Genomic DNA, 18,970 nt, shown 5'->3' on the forward strand with positions numbered 1-18,970 from the left:
ATTTGGGATGACTTTGAATCATTTTAAATCTGTTATTTCAGATAGAATTAGATTGTTAGTTGTCTGAGTATTTAATGTAACACCCACTATAAGTTTTAAATTATACCAGCTAATGAGTTTGATATTGTTATTTGTTGGATTACTGAATTTATTGTATTATCTGTCAATATTTTAATAATTGTATTATTATTAGGATTTAGTCCCTGTTGGACAATAAAGCTTTGAATTCAGGCTAGATAAACCTTAATAAAAGCTACCTTTATTTATGATGTAAAATACAAAAACCAAATAATATAAAGGGTGTTTTATTTAAGAAAACATGTATGTCATTAAAGAAAATTAAAACATACTTCTGGAATGCCTCCGATCATCCCAATTTTTTAAAATTATTTTTTACCTTGTAGTTTTGTCATAATATATCGTGTCGTAAATAACCCTGTTTATTTACGAGATTATATTGTGTAAATTATTAAAAAAATTAAGTAACAGGATTATTATTGTTATAATGATTTGAAAGTAATGAATTTATTACTAATCGCGATGTCAGATAACAATGAAACTATTAATCAAAATAATGTGGCATTTAGCTACTCACATTCTTATCCTTCATTTGATTATCTCCCAAAAAAGATTAAAATCATGTTGATAAGAATGTTGAAATTTGTATAAAAAAGAGAATAATTTATTGGTTACAATAGTCTAGTGAGCGGCACAAGAGTAACAATGAAAATCATCGTTCTACTGGCAACCCTTAGTCTCAGCTTGGGTAAGTATTTTATTTTTAATTATTGAAGATAAATGCAATTTAAGCAATTTATTAAATTTCAGCTAATAAAGAAAGATTTAAGCCAATTAATAAAAACATTTTTAATAAATGTAAAAAATTATCCAACTAAAGGTTAGTAGGCTTAAAAAAAATACCAGTAGAAAAATAGTCATATAACATTTTTTCTTGCAAACAGACCTATGACCTATGACTATTTAATAAAAGGAATTTCTACGATTTACAATATTTTGGTAATTTTTTCAGCCTTTTCTTCATGAACTACACTGAAAAAGTAAACAAAAACAATAATTAATATACAGGGTGTTCGAAAAATAGACGGAGGTATTTCAATGGGTGATTCCTTGTAAAAAAATATGAGAAAAAGTTTCTCTAAACAAGGGTCCGGAAATGCACAGTTTTCAAGATACAGGGTGATTTTTTTTTTAATAATATAAAAAAAGTATTTACTCGATTCTTTTGAAATTTGGCAGTATTATTTGTTATATTAAGAGGCTAATTAAGCTCTAATTAGATTAAAATTATAAGGTCCAGTGACGTCCCGGGGAACATCTTAGCAAATATTATTGGCAAAAAAATGCGCACTACTGCCTTTTTTTAAATTTTAATATTTGTTGTTTGATTAAGCATTTAAAAATACAACTTTTTGGCCTCTTGTATTTTTTTCGTATCTCACCGGTGCCTTGGAAAATAAAAAATTATTTCTGCATGGAAGTTTGACATTGACAAGTGTCAGTTCTTTTAGGAAAATAATTAATATTAATAAACAATTAATATTTTTAAAAAAAATTATCACTCTGTATCTTGAAAACTGTGCATTCCCGGACCCATGTTTATAGAAACTTTTTTCATATTTTTTTACAAGGAATCACCCATTGAAATATCTCGGTCTATTTTTCGAACACCCTGTATTGCATTTTTGTATTTTAATAGAAAATGAAAAATGTAGAAACGAAACTAGGATCTTTAAGTTCTTAGATATCTTCCGCTTTATCACCGTAATAATTTGTTACTTCTAAGTTTTTATATTGGTATTATAATTATCACCAATTAAAATAGATGCTTCTATGAATAATTTTACCAGCATTTCAGAGGGTATTCTAAAACTGCGCTATCAAGAAATGGGGTATTGATACCATAGATAAGTTTTTCTCAAAAATCGTATTAAAATTATTATTACAAAAAACGGGATATGTTACCTATTTTTTTTAATCTGTTGTATTTTTTTAGATAACTATAAAATAATTTTCTTATAAAAATATAATCCCTTAGTTCAAACACGACCTTTTCTATAATTCAAATCTATTTTTCAGCTGCCCCAGGCTTAGAGAAGGTCGACCCAGAACACCCCTTTCCCTTCCATCCAACAGTGGGAGGACGTATCGTAGGAGGTGAAACAACTACCATAGACCGTGTGCCTTACACTGTAGGTCTGCTCAGAAATGGTGCTTTAATCTGCGGTGGTGTGCTCATTGGACCCAGGACCGTCTTAACAGCTGCTCACTGTGTTGCTCCCAGCGTTATTTCCAACGTAGCCCTTCTTAACATCCGTTCTGGATCATCAACACACAATAATGGAGGTCTTCGCATTGCCGTTACCAGGATGATCTCACATCCTCTATACCGTGACTGCTGGTGGTGCGAACCCGACTACGACATCGCTGTTTTAGAATTGGCTTCCAATGCTATCGCCACTGGTCTTCCAGCGTCCGTAATTAGCATGTACGAACAAAACGCTGATTTTAATGCTGGTACTTATGCTACTGTAGCTGGATGGGGAGCTACGACTGAAGGAGGTGCTGGATCCACTCAGCTTCGTAAAGTGAACGTACCAGTTGTTGGCAACGCTGAGTGCGCTAGAGTTTATGGTTCCATAATTTCCTCGAGGACAATCTGTGCTGGATACCCTGCTGGTGGTAGAGACGCTTGCCAAGGAGACTCTGGTGGTCCATTCGTTATTAACAATAGGTTGGCTGGTGTTGTATCTTTTGGAGCAGGATGTGCAAGACCAGGATTCCCAGGAGTATATGCCAGTGTTCCTGGTTACAGACAATGGATCAGAGAAAATTCTGGAATTTAAAAAAGGATAAATAAATTTATATTTGTTTGGTAAAAATAAAGTTTAACTTTAAAGTTAAATACAATTTTTATTTATTTTATTGATTTATCTTTAAGTTGAGTAGTAGAATTAAACACGCAAAGCTATAATTCAGCATATATACAATTTCAATAATAACTATTTTATATGCTAGTAACAACAAACAAAGAATAAAGTTTTTAGTTAAAATAGGTATGTTTAGAATGGTTTCTAGACAAACCTGCTAGTCTAGATAGCGTTCAAACTTGGACACTCTAATACCATTTCTTTTTTTAATCTAACAGTCATATCAGAGGATCTTCATATCAAGAGTTTTGGTACTTTTGATACTAAAATATCTGATCATTTTTTAGTTAACATAACTAGTAAATAGGTATATAAACTTTTGATTATTATGGAGGAAAATCCTTTTTGCAGTCCTTTTTAAATAATGGCCCCGCCAAATTAATAATTAAATTAGTTTTATTTACATCAATTATTATTTCCATTGCTGAAGAATAAGAACAATTCAGACTTCACCTTTAAAATTGGTGTTCAAAATGAGGATTTTTTTTCCAGCTGAAAAAGCCAAATACTTGGCCAGCTGGTACTGTAATTGATGGTCTTGAAGTATGTCCATTGTCGCCGTTGGTTGTTCGGCCGATTGGTTCCGATAAAGAGGCAATAGCTCCAAGCAAGTCACTAGGACGGAAGCATGTCACCATCAAGTTTTTGGAGAAGGCTAAGGACGATGATGGGTTAAAAATGGACCCGATGATTCCATTAATAGTGCGGCTGTCCCAAAGTTCGGATGCTGATAATGGACGTTACTTGCTGGCTAGACTGAGAGACCCATCTATCTTAAAAACCCTGAGGCTCTATCTGGCATACCTCAACGACCAACCCTCGAATGTATGTTTTGAAGGGCACACCAACACCAGTATCAAACTAATGCTGGCATCTGAGGGACTACCTACTGACTTAGATTCCCTGCGACGTCTTTATAACCGCTTCCACGACGTCTATGGTATTGGCTCGGATGAAATTGAAGAAGACCTCTCTGCTTTTAGATACTTTTTTTCATCTGAAAGACTTTTACGGCTTCAAAAAGTTAGGGAAAGAAACCTATTTTTCTAGCGGTTCCCCATCTAGAAATAAAAATTTTTAGATAAAGTGACGTGAAAAGAGGATCAAGCACCCTCTGATAAATCGGACAATAGCAAGGTTGGTGTATTTCTACTTAATATTTAGTTCTTAAGACACAACACTAATGATCTATTTCTTTTATTGAAAGAGCTAAATTTTCCAGAAATTGTTGCTATAACTGAACATTGGTTAAACATAGATGAACCTGTCTTTATTAAAAATTACACTACAATAGCAAGATTTAACAGAAGTAATTTATCTTATGGAGGTACTATAAATAATTGTGTTTATAGAACATCTAATGCTGATGTACAGACTTTCTGTCTAAAACTTCTAAGCTTGCTAGAATCCATGCCTCTAAAAAGTAAATTCATTTTGTGTGTTGACCTTAATATTGACTACTTTAGTGTATGTGTTGCTTAAGAATCTCTTCAGTCTATTTTCGATTCAATGGGCTTTTTAATGCATCTAAATTCACCAACCAGAATTATCAAAAATAGTTCCAGCACCATTGACTATATTATGTCATCTTTTACTCTGAACTTCGTTCATGTACTGTTCTCATTTTCTGACCATGAAGCTGTTTTGGCCAGATTTACTATTGACACTTTAGGCAAAAATAATTTTCGTGAATTAGGCCGTATTTTTGGTAAAAAAGATTTTTTGAAGTTCAAGAATCTATGCCAAACAGCTGACTGGGGTCTTATCTATGATGATATCGATGGTGAGTTTTCTAGATTTGAAAAGCAATAAAAGCCGCAAAAGATATTTATTATAATAACAGGCTGGCTAATTCTGGTAACGTTGCTAAAGAAACATGGTTTATTGTTAACGAATTAAGAAATAAGCCTTCTTCAACTAGCACTATCCCCTTGTCATCTGAGAATCTTAACAATTACTTTGTAAACGTGGCTAAAAACCTAATGACTACTATAACACATTCTCATAATCCACTTTCATACCTCTCTAATGAAAACTTACGAGGGTTTCTTTTTTACCCCTGTACTAATAACAGAGCTTCAAAGTACAATAAATGAAATAAGAAACAAATTATCATCTGGTACAGATGGTCTTACTCTAAAAATATTCTCAAATCTGCCTGATAACACCTTAAACCATCTAGACCATCAGGTCTTTCCTAACTGCCTTAAGACTGCAATAATTATTCCCTTCCATAAAGGAAGAGATAAAGAGCTAGCTTCAAATTATCGTTCAATCGCTCTCCTTCCAACATTATCGAAGATCATAGAAAGATTGGTTAAAAAAAGGCTTTTATCATTCCTATTTAAATATAAAATACTAACTTCCCATCAATTTGGCTTCTTGAGTAATAAATGCACTAATGATGCTATGTTCTCCCTATTTAACAATGTTTGCTCCAGTATAAACAATCATCATTTAACAGCAACTATTTTCTGTGATTTCTCCAAGACTTTTGATTGTGTAAACCATACTATCTTGATCAACAAATTACAGCACTGAACTCATCAGAGGAACGCCTCTCGAATGGTTTAAGTCCTATCTTAGCTACATGCAGAAGTCAGCTTGTAAAGGTTGATACGACCATGTCTTCTAGCAGACCAATAGAATGTGGGTTACCTCAAGGTTCAGTTCTGGGCCCAATTCTATTTCTGCTGTTTATTAATGATATGGCCCATCTTAACATAAGCAGCAAATTCTGTCTCTTTGCCGATGATACTAGCTTTACATGGAGCAATTCGGATGTTGATTAAATCGTTGTGCGATTTGAATCTTCTCTGCTTAAACATATCAAAAACTAAAGTCTTATCTTATAAAGGTACTATCCAACCCTTTGTACTTAGCAACGCCAGCTTGGACGTTGTTGAATCTGTGAAATTTTTGGGACTTATTGTTGACAGCTCTTTGAAGTGGGAATTACATATTGATGTTTTATTTAAAAAATTCAGCTTATTTTGCCATAAGATCAGTTTCCAGGGAATTAAATCTTTCGTCATCAAGAATAGTGTATTATGCCCATTTTAAGTCCCATCTTCGTTACGACCTTCCATTCTGGGGCATATGCTGTGCGACTCAGCTTGAGTACCTTTTTAAACTACAAGAGATAGCGGTGCGCTGTTTACTAGGATTTAATAATGAGTTACTTATTTTATTGGGTATTACGTCACTATAATAAGTAATATAATATAATAAGTACCAATATAATAAGTAACTCATTATGAATTCGTCACAACAATACAGATTTTACTTAGGACTTAATAGTCGAGCTCACTGCCAAGAAATGTTTAAAAGATTTAAAATATTAACTCTTCCATCTTTATTCATTCTTGAATCTATTTGCTTGGTTCGTAAGCATATATCAGAAATTCCTAATAGAGCATCTCACAAATATCCACTTCAAAACGCACAGCATGATCTTTATGTGCCAATTGCAAGTTCAGAATTACTTAAAAGCTCTATTATTTACGGAGCTAAAAAAATGCACAATCATCTGCCTTTGAAAATTAAATCATTGACTCTTTTCCTCGATTTCGCAATGCTTTGAAATCATATTTACTGGAGAGAGCTTTATATGCGGTAGATGACTTTTTCTTTAATATCAATTTTTGAGAATCATGCACGCACTGGCTAATTATAAAATTTTTTATGATCTAGAATAGCAATATTTTGTATTGCTAAATTTCTATAAAATTTTTTATGACTTTTTAAACATTGTATTAATGTTTTTGATTGTTTTTGTTACATTTTTTTCCTTTTTTTATTTTACTTTCTTGTTACTATTTTTATTTACTTTCCTATTTTCTTACTTTTTATATTGAGTATAAGAAATTTGACCAGGTATAATACCCAGTCTTTTGTACCTAGTTTTGGATATATTTATTTAGTACTTTTGTATATATGTATTTTGATTTATATATTTATGAATAGCTTTGCCTACAAAATTTTTAAATTTTTTTTTGACAATAAAGCATAATTGATTGATTGATTGATCAAAATAAGATCAATGTTAACTGATACCGATTCCGTGATTCTTAAAATGTTGTATCTGTATTGTCCATTGATTCTTCCCTACCTAAAAAATATAATTAATTCATGTCTACTAGATTCATTAATCCCAGAGTGTTCCCAGGAAGATCTCACGTATTATACATATTCCAAAAGGAAACCATTTTTCTAGCTTTAATAAATTAAGTCCGATAAGTATTCTTGCAAGTTTGCCTAATTTCCTAGGTAAAATTATACATTTATAATTATCTGATCATTTGAGAACCTACAATAATCTGCCTGACTATAAATCTAGTTTTCGGCCAGGCTTTGGTTGTGCCACAGCTATGTTAAAAATAACTGATGATATAATTTATGCTGCAGAAGATAAAAAATGTACAGGGTAACCATTTTATTAGGGGCCTATACCTTTTATTAAAATCTACAGGGTGTGCAAAAAAAAAATTCTTACAGAAGTGTTTTCGTTTTAAGCGAATTTTTAAATTATTTGAGTTTCATCAATACAGGGTATTTAAAAAGTGCTGCATCGACTTTAACACCAGAATTTTAAATGGGATACACCGTATATTTTTATATTTTTTATAGGTAACTTTCATAAAAACTACCTATTTGAATTTTGTGTAGTTTAGACAAAAATTACTTTGTCGCATAAAAACCTTAATATTTGGTGAGAGCCCATGGTTTAGTAATCCTTGCTGTTTTAAAGGGGGCATACCAATGCAATAATTAAAAGTTTATGTAGATTACAATAAGCTTGTCTTGCCTATTTATCTTCCAATTTTATCTTAAACTTTATGTCCTGTTTAATAAATTAAACTTAATGATTAAAATAATTTGATGCCAAATATAGGAACTCTCACGAGTTTGTGTTGCAGTGAAAAATAGATTCTTACTTCTCATCTAAAATTTAAAAAATCAAACAAAAGATTAAAAATTAACGTTATATTTGTAAAATTTATATTAACAACATATTAGTTCTTTAGCATAATAGTCGATCCTGCTGCCTCCAAACCTCGTAAAGTTTTAATCCCAAAACGCGTTTTTAAAATAATAAATTTCAAATCTGTCACGGCAGCAATATAATACTTATTCCCAACAAGTAGTTGAAAGTATTCCCTTAAGAGGCGCGATCCGTTCGCGGCATTATGCAAATATTATTTGGGCGTAACGACAAACCGAGGGATTATATTAAAATTAAGCGGCAACCGTCGAAACTTCCAAATTAACTTTAAGGAGATTTGTAGAAAGACTTACTTCTGAGAAAGTTTAACCTCCGTTCCATGCCAGGCGCGAAGATTTGCCTAAATTATCTAACGTAATCTACTTAGGTGTAGTCTTATATGGTATAAAGAATATAAATGAAAGAAGAAAAGTGCGTTCAAATTTAGGCAGATTATATGATAAATATATTTCTAAGTAAGAAATGTATTATTATATTGTGGCATATAAAGTAACACCTATTTGACCATCATATATTATAGTATATTGCACTGTTTCTCGCACAATGGGTTATTATTATTAGCATTTATTAGGGCACGCAAAGAAAACGCAGCTTTATATTGGTAAACCCAGCTTTAGTATCGAAGAATAAATCAATTGCATAATTGACAAATCATTTAACCTATAACCTCAATTTAAAAAAAAATACAGAAATACTTAATTTATAATTATAAAAATTAAGATTATGAAAGAAAATAAAGTAAAATTAGCACTTAATACTTTTCAATTGTACATCTGATAATACCTCGCATATACGTATATACTCAATTCTCAATTTTAAATTAAATCAATGATGGTGGCTATATAAACAATTTTGCTAAATCTGTGACCATTTCTACATATTAATTCCAAAAAAAAAAAATCTATAAATTACGACGAGCCGATAAATCAGTACCTGAAGAAACTAGGCCAAAAAGGGGTACCTGAAATTCTGAGTCTCTCCGACTGGCAGCAGTGCCCACCTGGTCTGAATGAGGCTCCGCTGTTGGCAGTTATACGTTTGGGCCAAAAGAGGCAGTAGCGGGTCAACCAGTTAGGAGGTCTCCAGAATGTCTAGCAGGTAGTGAAAGGCAATAGGTATCAGGTGTAGCCGATTGTAAAGACTGCAGGTTTTGGAGGTGATGATCCAAGCGACTTGATGTGGTGACACGTGGAATAGTAAGTGAGGTGGAACCAGTAACAATAAAAGTGCAGCAAAAACAGAAGCACAGGATAAGCAGAAAGTACAGGCTTAAAAATGGGGACCACACATGAGGTTCGGCATGGCTGTCAGTTTTATGTTATTTTTGTGGCAAAGTAAGTAAAATTTTATAAAATTGCTCTTTAAAAAGTTAGATGCATTGATGTTCTTTTGAATTAAACCGAAAAGCATGCAAATATGAAATTAATTAAATAAAAAAATAGGGAATGTGACATCCGCTAATTTACCGAAGAAGATGTGGCCTTTTCTGGGGTTTATTTAACAAAAAAAAAACCAGGGAGCCCTATAAACTCTTAGGCCTAGTTAGTGAATTAGCAATGAAGCTAACCTAGCACATACTAGTAACTACAAAAAAAAATTAGGACAAGATAGGGTCTACCTTTTCATATCCGCATTAAGCGAAATTATCTGTCATATTTTATGATCAGATAAAGAATGAATCTATTAAAAATAGGATTATCAGTTTTCCCCAGATTTTGAGGTATGCACTTAACTGTCAAGCACCAAGGTGTTGACATGCTGGGTTTAACTACAAGATACTATCTGCTACCAACATTGGTTTAAGTGATTTGCAAATATGGAGCAACTTATAACTTGAGGCCATGGTTTAGCAACAATGATTTACAAAAAAGAAACTGACATTAACATTGTTATGACTATTGTTATCACTATTTGTGCTGCTTTAGTGCGCATGTTCAATCCGAAAACTGGTAACAAACGGTTTTTTGCTAGAACGCTTTTACGTCGGGAAAATCAATAGCAAATTTCATGTCAATTCTCAAATAAGCTTTTCTGCCTTGTTGCTTGTTTTTATAATTTTGAGGTTAAAAAAATACTCTGATAAAATAACATGACTTAATTCTTGAGTCAGTCTAAAATGCTCAATAAGAGGGGTCAGTAACATCAACATAACCTTAATTTTTGGACCGCTTTGCATAATGGAAGAAAAACTGAAAATCCGAGCAAAATCTTGAAAAAAAAATTGATGCTAGAACAGACCTATTGTCTTGACATATACCTGAGCATGTCCTAAACCGAAATCCTTAGGAAATTCTACGGACTACTTTCAATGGTTTAAATCCAATTTCCAAACTGAACTTTGTTGTTGCTAAAACAGCTGACAGGCAGTCAGAATCCCGGATTAGTTTTGCTAGAACGCGTACTTTCGTCTGCGCAGATTCCGGACCGTTTGTGTATTGGTCAAACTTCTGCTAGAACAAACCTATTAATTCCAGTGGGTATGACTCCTTATTATTTTATACTGTATTTGGATATTAATTCTTCAGGGTATTCTTATTTTGAAAGTAAACAAAGTTGAAGATTATCCAGGAGATAAGTGAGCAACGACACGTCACTTCCGTCTCGAACCAAGCTTCCGCTCGGAGGAGTGATGGAACTTTTGGAGGTCTATCTACGTAACTCCTATTTTCAAGTGAAAGGTAGGTTTTACGCTCATCATGAGGGTCTGCCTATGGGATCATAGCATATATATGGAATGGTTTGAGGAACAGGCAATCAGCACCTCACGACAAAAGTCAAAGATGTGGCTGCGATACGTTGATGATACATTTATCATCTGGGATAAAGGGGAAGACAAATCCCCAAGACTTGAACAAAATAAACAAATAATTAATATGTGCTTAGTATTCATGAAAATCGAAAATAGGCCAAATTGATCTGCAAGGTAAAATCAATGGCAGTTATTAGTGCTATTCAACTAACAAAAATATAAAACAATATCCCATATTATTATTTACTTTTCTCATCCAATAACGGTTTTCCTTCTGTTTCAGATCAGGTATGTTAGGAGGGACCATCTTAGTGGTTTATCATATCTTTGGAGTATATATATTTATGTATGATCTTTAAATAAATGTTTTAATGAAACTATGGCTGAAATTTATTTTATCCTGACAAAAAAAAATTAATCAGTTAATTGTTTAATATTTCTGTGTCTGAATTTAAGGACAAATAATTAGTTAAGCAAACAATTTATATCTGTTGGAGATTAAACCTGTAACACAGGATATATGAGATATTTGTGATACAAATGTATTCTCTATTTATATAGCCTATACAGGTTGGGGAATTGAAGATTAAATACTATGCAAAATATTGGCAATGCCGCTTCCTCTCGTCGACGACCTTAGTTACCTTCAGTCGTCTGATAATTCTGATCATTGTTTTTATTTTTTATAGACTAACAACATTAATGTCGCTATGCCTTATTTTGCTGTATAACTACACGCTGGTCTGTTAAATTTTAATGCTCTATTATTTTTTCCTCAATTTGTTATAGCTGCTTATACTCCTTCCGAAAAAGTTCAAATTACGGTTTTATGGAAGGTACTTTGGCAATACAATATAGGGATTTGTTTTCAATTACATTCGATGTTACGGCAATTCTTTAAGAAAATTAAAATTAAATGTACTTTTACATTTTGAGACATTCTTTTATTTTTAAGACTGTCATAAATGCTACAATAAAATGCAAGAAATTTCTATCAATAGGGCCCAGGAGCAAGAAAAATTGTTTGTTAAGGGAAGAAATTGTTTGTTAGTCCCCAGAAGTGGGAAGTTATGGACCATAAAACTGTTACTAGTATCTGGAAAATAATGCGTTTAAATGCTTCAAAAGTTCCACAACTCTAAACCTCAAAAAGTATTGCACGAAGATCAGTGGCGAAAAATGAACTTTTGTGAAAATATAATAAAAAAATTAAAATGAAAATAAAAATTATTTTTTCAAATAAATCATCTTTTCATTTACATTAGAAATATAATCCGTCCGTGGTTCGATATGGGTCTCAGGAAAATAAGCACAAAAGTTTTCTATTCCCTATTCGTCTTTTTGTTATAGTATCTATCAATTTCGGATGTTGGCAATCATATTAACTATTCGAACTTTTTAACAGTAGTCCGTAATAGTTAGGTGGTTGATTGGTTGAACTAGGTTGTTAACTTTTTTAACCACGATATTCTCCTTCTGACCAATCTACCGTGGAATATCTTCTGCAAAAGGACATATTGGCTTTTATTACATATTATATGTCCAAGATACTCGGACTTTTGAGTCTTAACTATTTTCAGGATTTCTTTTTCCTTTTCTATTTAACTCAGCACTTCCGTAAAGCCTATTTTCGCTATCCAAGGTTGAATTGAGTTGAATTGTCGAACAGTGGGCTACCAAGGCAGTTGTGCAGATAGGTCTTTTGATGGACCCGTCATGCCCCACCGGGGTTTACCAGAGCCCAACGGCCTTAGAGAAAGCGATAAGGCTCTCTGGTCTGAAGGACTTAAAGTCACTTGGTACACTGAAAGTGTTACCCAAGTATTTGAACCTGGCGCGCGTGAGTGCTGGACACTCCCCGACTACATGGTCAACGGTTACATCCTCCTCACAGCACCATCGGCATTCCGGGTTATCCGCAATACCGATAGTATGGAGATGGCTTCTTAAGTGCCAGTGACCGGTTAAAAGACCTGTCACTAGCCGAATTTCGCGTCTTTTTAGGCGTTGTAGGTTTTTGGTTAGACAGGTAGAGGGCCCACCTATGTGCGCTTTGGCCTGTCTCATACCAGGGGACTCAGTTTATCTTCGGTGGGTCCACTTGTCCAGCAGACCCTTCATTGACGCGACCGCAATGCATTTGGCGATACCAACTATGAGTTCCGGCCTATCGGCACATTCGCGGATCCCAGTCTGGCAAGAGAGTCCGCTTCCTCATTACCTGCATGGCCTGCGTGGCCAGGTATCCAGACAAGCTGGACCCTGCAGCCAACCTGTACCAGTTTTTTCAGGACTTTTATGCACTCTAGTACAAGCTTGGAGCTTACCTTTGCGACCGGCTATCCAAGGTATTCGGAGGATTCTTTGGTACAGTCACGGTTTAATACTATAAAAAAGGATCGAAGATACATAGAATTGCAATAGGTAAATTTTAGTTGACAGACGTAAGTCGTGGTTGGTAAAGACTTTTCTTTATCCTGATAAATGCTGTTCTGGCTTTTCCAATATGAGTTTTGAGCTCCACAGAATGGTTTCAGTTTTCATTTAAGTGCGTGCACCAATATGTGTATTTGTCGACTTTTTCTAAAGCAATTCCGTCTACCAATCAAATACCGCGGGTATTTTGGTTTTTACTGATTATGATAAACTTTCTTTTGTAAATATATTCAGTACATATGGTCAACTGCATGTTGTAATACTGTCCATTATGAGCTTTAAGGAAGATAGATTGTCTGCAAACATAACGGTATCAACTGTATACCTTATGTTATTCAATCGTTCTCAATGGAGCAGAATTCCAGCTTCAATATCTTGCAGGACTTCTCTAAAAAGTTTCTTAGTACAAATTAAACATTTCAAAAGATAGTATGCATCCCTGCCTTACACCATGTAATATTTGTATCTCTTTTGTTGTCGCTTTATCTACCCTGACACAATCCATCTGATTTCACTAGACATTTCTTACGCCTTTTAGGATCCTTTCCATCCAGACCAGCTTTTCGTAGAATGCCATCATTCTCGTTTACCGCACTTGATCAAACACCTTCTTATAATCTACGAAACTGAAAAAATCGCTGGAGTATCTCCTGGATCGAAAGTAGAGCCTTTCTAGTCCCTACAACACTTCTAAAACCAAACTGATTATCAGATATATCACATAGTTTAAATATTTTACTGTAAATTATTTTAAGAAATATCCTTAGCAGATGGCCCATCAATCTTATTGTTTGAAACTCACTACATTTCTCAGCATTACGCTTTTTGGAGGAGCACATAAATTCCAATTTCAGTTATTTCGTTGGGTATAATACTGGTATTATAGAGCGCATTAAATACTTTTGTAAGCCTCTTTAGATTCTTCTCTTTGATCAACTTTAACGTTTCAGAAGAAATTTCATCATAACCCAAGGCCTTTTAACCTTAAGCATATTGCAAGGCTGCCTGCACTTCAACCTCTAAGATTGGGGGACCAGTTGTTTTATTAATTTTAGATAGCACCTTTTTCACGTCATCAAACTGTTGTTTAATGTACTTTTTCCAGATTTGCTTAATTTTCGACTTCTATATTATAGTTCTTCTGTTAACTGTTTTCGTTATTTTCTTTATCTTCTAATGCAGACTGAAGTGTTAGTAAAGTTCAATTTGGCTTAACATTCTTTGAACTGCATACATTTTTCCAGTTTCTTTTTCTCTGTTTTTGTTTTTGCTCTAATATATCTCTATATGTTTATGTATTCTCTTGCTTTATTTTTAAACAATCTCCCTTTTTCCATCACTTCCAAGATCTTGTCTGTTATCCAAGATTTCTTCATCTGTTTCTTAGGCTTTAAGTACTTTTCTTTGACTTTATTTATGCTTTCTTGACGCATTTTAAGGATTTTATCTATCTCCGTCATTTTCCCGCTTTTCAGTCTCTCATAAAGTTCACTTTTTATCAAATAGTTGGTGGCTGTGTCTTTAAACCTTTTGGAACCGTATGTCCCTATTTTTTTTTCCTACTTTCTTCTGACTAATTTTCATTCTTGCTATCAACGGGTTATGATTTGATTATACATTGGATAGGTTTTTGTGTTTCTGATGCTGTTTCTAAATTTTTTATTAATAAGTACAAAGCCTATTTAATTCGCAGTTTTCCTATGATTTGATTTTCACGTGACTTCTAGGATGGTGTTCAAAGAATGTATTAACTACAATAATATCATCTTCCGCTGAGAAAGTAGCACCATAGACATCGTAATTTAAAGTCGCCAATGGGATCTCTAGTTTTTCCTATCTCAAAAATCGACTGTTTGAGCTGGTATTTTAGGCGACCATATTATAGGGCCCTTATAATAGATTTATGATAGAAGAATTTCTAACAAATACTTTTTCTAAGCGTCTTATTGTATAACTGGCAATCCTAAAGTGTCTCCTAGGTCTCCAGATTTGCCCCAAATGACTTTTACTTTTGAGGTTATCTTAAGCAGACTATTTACAAAAATTAATAGGTAGTAGGCTCACAAATTTAGAGTAGTTGTTAAGAGGAAAATGTTGAATGTGCCAATTCTATTTTATCAGAACATAGGCATAGGTTAACTATACAAAATTGAACAATACATTTGACTATATTAACTTATACAATTGACTATTAAGGATTTGACCTTTATCCCTATTAAGAATAGTCCTTTAGTCTTTTATATTACTAAATTTTCGTATACATCTATTGCTATTAACTGGTTTAAGTAACTTTAAGTTATCTATCGCTACAAAATGGCCAGTATTTAAAACATGTTCAGTCAAACTTGACTTTTCAACTATTCCATATTTCACATGAGCTACATGTTCTTTAAATCTTGTTCAGCTGGTTTATGTTCTTTAGATCAATTAATGTCAAATGTCTCAAATACACAATATACACATGATATTTAAGATTACGATATTTTAAGATTACGGTTCTATGTGGGATTTACAGTGATGTATGTAAAGCCTGCATTAGAAAAATATTTTCGATATGCTTGAACTTTTACGTAATATTACAGTAAGTAATACAGTTACTACTATTGAAGTCAGACGCTTACTAATGTCGTATTAAAAAATGACGACGTAGCAAGCGAAAATCAAAGCGCAGGAAATGCTTATGTGCACGTTGCTTGTTCTATTTATAATGATCGATTCTCCAACCTGTATAATATATAAACGTGAATGTCCGCCGCAGGTTTAGGCTTGAACTTAATATTAGTAGCAACTTAACTATATTCTCTATGACTCCAGACTTCCAGGAATAATCAACAAAAAATTGTCTCATAAACTTGTTGAGGCCCAATATATTTTTTATTATTTTATATATCGGTATATAAGATAAATAATAAAATTTTCACAGAATGTTATGTTATTGAAATACATTCGGCACCTTATAAACTATCTTGCCAACTGGCACTAAGATTGTGTTTTAAAGCCAATATTTCCATAAAGATCTGAGTCAAGTATCAAATTCTAAAAGACTATACATACTTAGGCAAACATTCTATCATTAAAATACCTTAATCGAAATAACTTTAGATAGGAACGTCTAAATTATTTATAAAAGATTTGGACACGCAATGATTAATTACTTTTTCTGACATTCAATATACATCTTAAATTATAGTATACTTCCCAAGTTTATGAAAGAAAGTAATTCAGAATTTAGATATATCGATTTAATTATTTAATTTGTATATCTGGAGAGAACCAACTTGCCGAAGGCTCGATTGGAGGGCTCTTTAAGGCAAGGATTGCTAAAAAGAAAAAAAATTTAATAATACTAAATGAAAAACATAAAGTGTTACAAAAAATAACTCTGTAGAAATCACAAAAAATTCAGCTAGACAAATAACCTGGAGGAAGTCTTGAAAACGGGTAGAAAATATATAGAAAGTACATCAGAAAATCAGAAATCAATAATTAGAAAAATGGTGAGTGCTTTATAAAGGCAATATACTACTAGAAACTATATAGGACACCACAGAGTGTGTTAGGCTTTAGAAGAATCTCGCTGAAGAATACAATGAGAACACGTTTATAGAACGAGATACTCTGACTGAATTATTTTAGGTTCAGTTTTTAGAAAATCACTTAATAGATCAAATACCTGATAACGCGGCGATATTAGAATAAGCACCAAGGTCATCGAAGAAACTGGGAAGTTGCCAAAAAGTTATAATCACATTTAAGGTCAAATATTCGTAATAATACATAATCTTTATTTGAATCTGTAACTGCAGAGGGTGGTGCGAACCCCACTGCACTTAGGCCTTCGAAACTCCATTGTGAACATCTGTTAAACAAGTAGGACCTCTCATTCAGCTGTTACTTTGTTAAGCTAGAGGTACTACGTCATCTACCTCAGCACATCACCGAAAGTGATAAAATAGTCAAGGGACCTCCTGGCCCCTTTAAAGGATGGGTCTGAGAATTCTACTGCATATTAACAAAAAAGCAAGACATTGGCAAAGCATGTACTTCATTGTTTCAGCTTCGTGGTTGCGTGCCGTACATAATGGACTTCTGCTCATTTTAAAAGAATTAGCTATTTAATAATAAAGATGCCTGTTATATGGCGAGATGTAGTTTCTATTTAATCAAAGATAATTTGCAAAATCGCACCATTTTTTAAAAAGCGTGTAAGAGTATGATTTATTAAATCTTTGATATTAATATTTGATCTTGACTTATGGAGGGTTCCCGTCCTGGAACGATAAGTGCAAATAACCTCATTTGAGCCTTATAAATCTATTTTAATATCAACTTTATACCTAGATATACATTTATTACGAACTACGTACCTAAATTTATTACAAGGACTAAAAGAGATGAATTAATTTTGATTTAAACAGCATCTCCTTTAATAACTTTTTTGCCTCTTTTAGAGTCCGCTCGCACTTAACGCTACCATTAAATAGACAACAAATGGGCTTATTGTTTTTAAAATTCAATCAGTGTATCTCAGTGGTCGACTACCAAACTTACAGGCCCCCAATCAGTGAGTTACATAAATATAAAAAGTTGTGCATGTCATGCCGACGATGATTTAATAAAATTATTTATAAAGCGTTTCTCGATTGGGTCGAAAGAGATATACAGAATAGGACTTATATTTTTAATGTTTTTTTTTATGTTTTAATAAATAAAATAAATTAAGTAAATTATTTTTTAATAAATCGTATTTTGTTAAGGTCATATTGTTATAATTCTGGAATTAAAAACTATAGACTACTTGACTAGAATTAGTCGCATTTGTTGTCTAACTTTAAGAAATATAACCTAATAGAATAATTTATAGCTCCTCCAAAGTGTAATTGTCACTATTTTCCTTGAGAATTGCTTTTTCATGTATGTAATAATAAGACAGATACAATGGCGGTATCTAATTAAAGGCTGAAGGAAGTCGTCCATTTTCTCAAAGAGACCTAGAATCAATAATCTAAAGGGAACTATAAGAACTATAAAGTCTCGGTCTCAAAAGTATTTATTAATTCTAATAGTAGGTTACACGTGTTTCGCTCATATTAAGAGCATCATCAGACCTTAAAATTAAAAACAAAGAAACTAAATACAATAACAACCTTAAAATTAGTAAAAATTGGTACCTTAAAAATCGACTACACACAGTACATGCTTTACGGTCACATTATACATACACACTAAATAAAATAAATTCTTAGGAATAAGATACGCCACAAGATAGTAAAAAACCAAAACAACTAAATTAAAATTGATGAAATACAAAAATATAAAATTATTTTCCTAAGTAACATTCGAACCTACTGCTAGTCTCGAAAAACACGTCAGTTAAGCAATATAAACCGTCGTTAACACAGTCTAGGATTGGGGTTTTCTTGGCTTTGGTAATTTCTAATTTTTCCAAAAGGTCCAGTTTTCTGCTTTTTTGGCATTTATGCACCACTGATATATTATCAGGAATAGTAAAATTGTGGCCCGAGGACAATAAATGTATAGCAAAGTCCGACTTGGTTTCAGTAGTATCAGTGTCTCTAAACTTATTCACCAGACTCAAATGTTCCTGTATCCTATTGGAAATTCTTCTGCCAGACTGACCTACATAAATAGCGGGACAATCGGCACATTGTAAGCTATAAACCCCAGATTTAGATAAAGGGTCTTGTTTATATACTGGTCTCACCAAATTTCTTTTTACCGAATTTAAAGTTTTAAAAGCAACATTTATGTTGAGGGGCTTAAAGAACTTAGCCAGCTGATGTGAGATATATTCCTTCTTTTCTTAGACAT

The 18,970-nt window shown here is 33.0% G+C and overlaps 1 protein-coding gene across 1 annotated transcript; it reads left to right on the plus strand.

Annotated features, from left to right (window-relative positions):
* Nucleotides 1–601: 601 nt before the first annotated feature.
* On the plus strand, nt 602–2,928 carry LOC126744476 (trypsin 3A1-like). The gene is made up of 2 exons (XM_050451915.1): nt 602–766; nt 2,098–2,928. Exons 1-2 carry the CDS (start codon nt 724–726, stop codon nt 2,862–2,864), a joined length of 810 nt encoding a protein of 269 aa, XP_050307872.1. The 5' UTR covers nt 602–723; the 3' UTR covers nt 2,865–2,928.
* The last annotated feature ends 16,042 nt before the right edge of the window (nt 2,929–18,970 follow it).

The sequence above is a fragment of the Anthonomus grandis genome, chromosome 14 (assembly GCF_022605725.1).
Source record: "Anthonomus grandis grandis chromosome 14, icAntGran1.3, whole genome shotgun sequence".
NCBI lineage: Eukaryota > Metazoa > Arthropoda > Insecta > Coleoptera > Curculionidae > Anthonomus > Anthonomus grandis.

Coding starts and splice junctions, on each gene's coding strand:
- LOC126744476 (XM_050451915.1), top strand. CDS start 724: ATGAAAATCATCGTTCTACTGGCAACCCTTAGTCTCAGCTTGG. Junction 767..2,097: donor AACCCTTAGTCTCAGCTTGG/GTAAGTATTTTA, acceptor TCTATTTTTCAG/CTGCCCCAGGCTTAGAGAAG.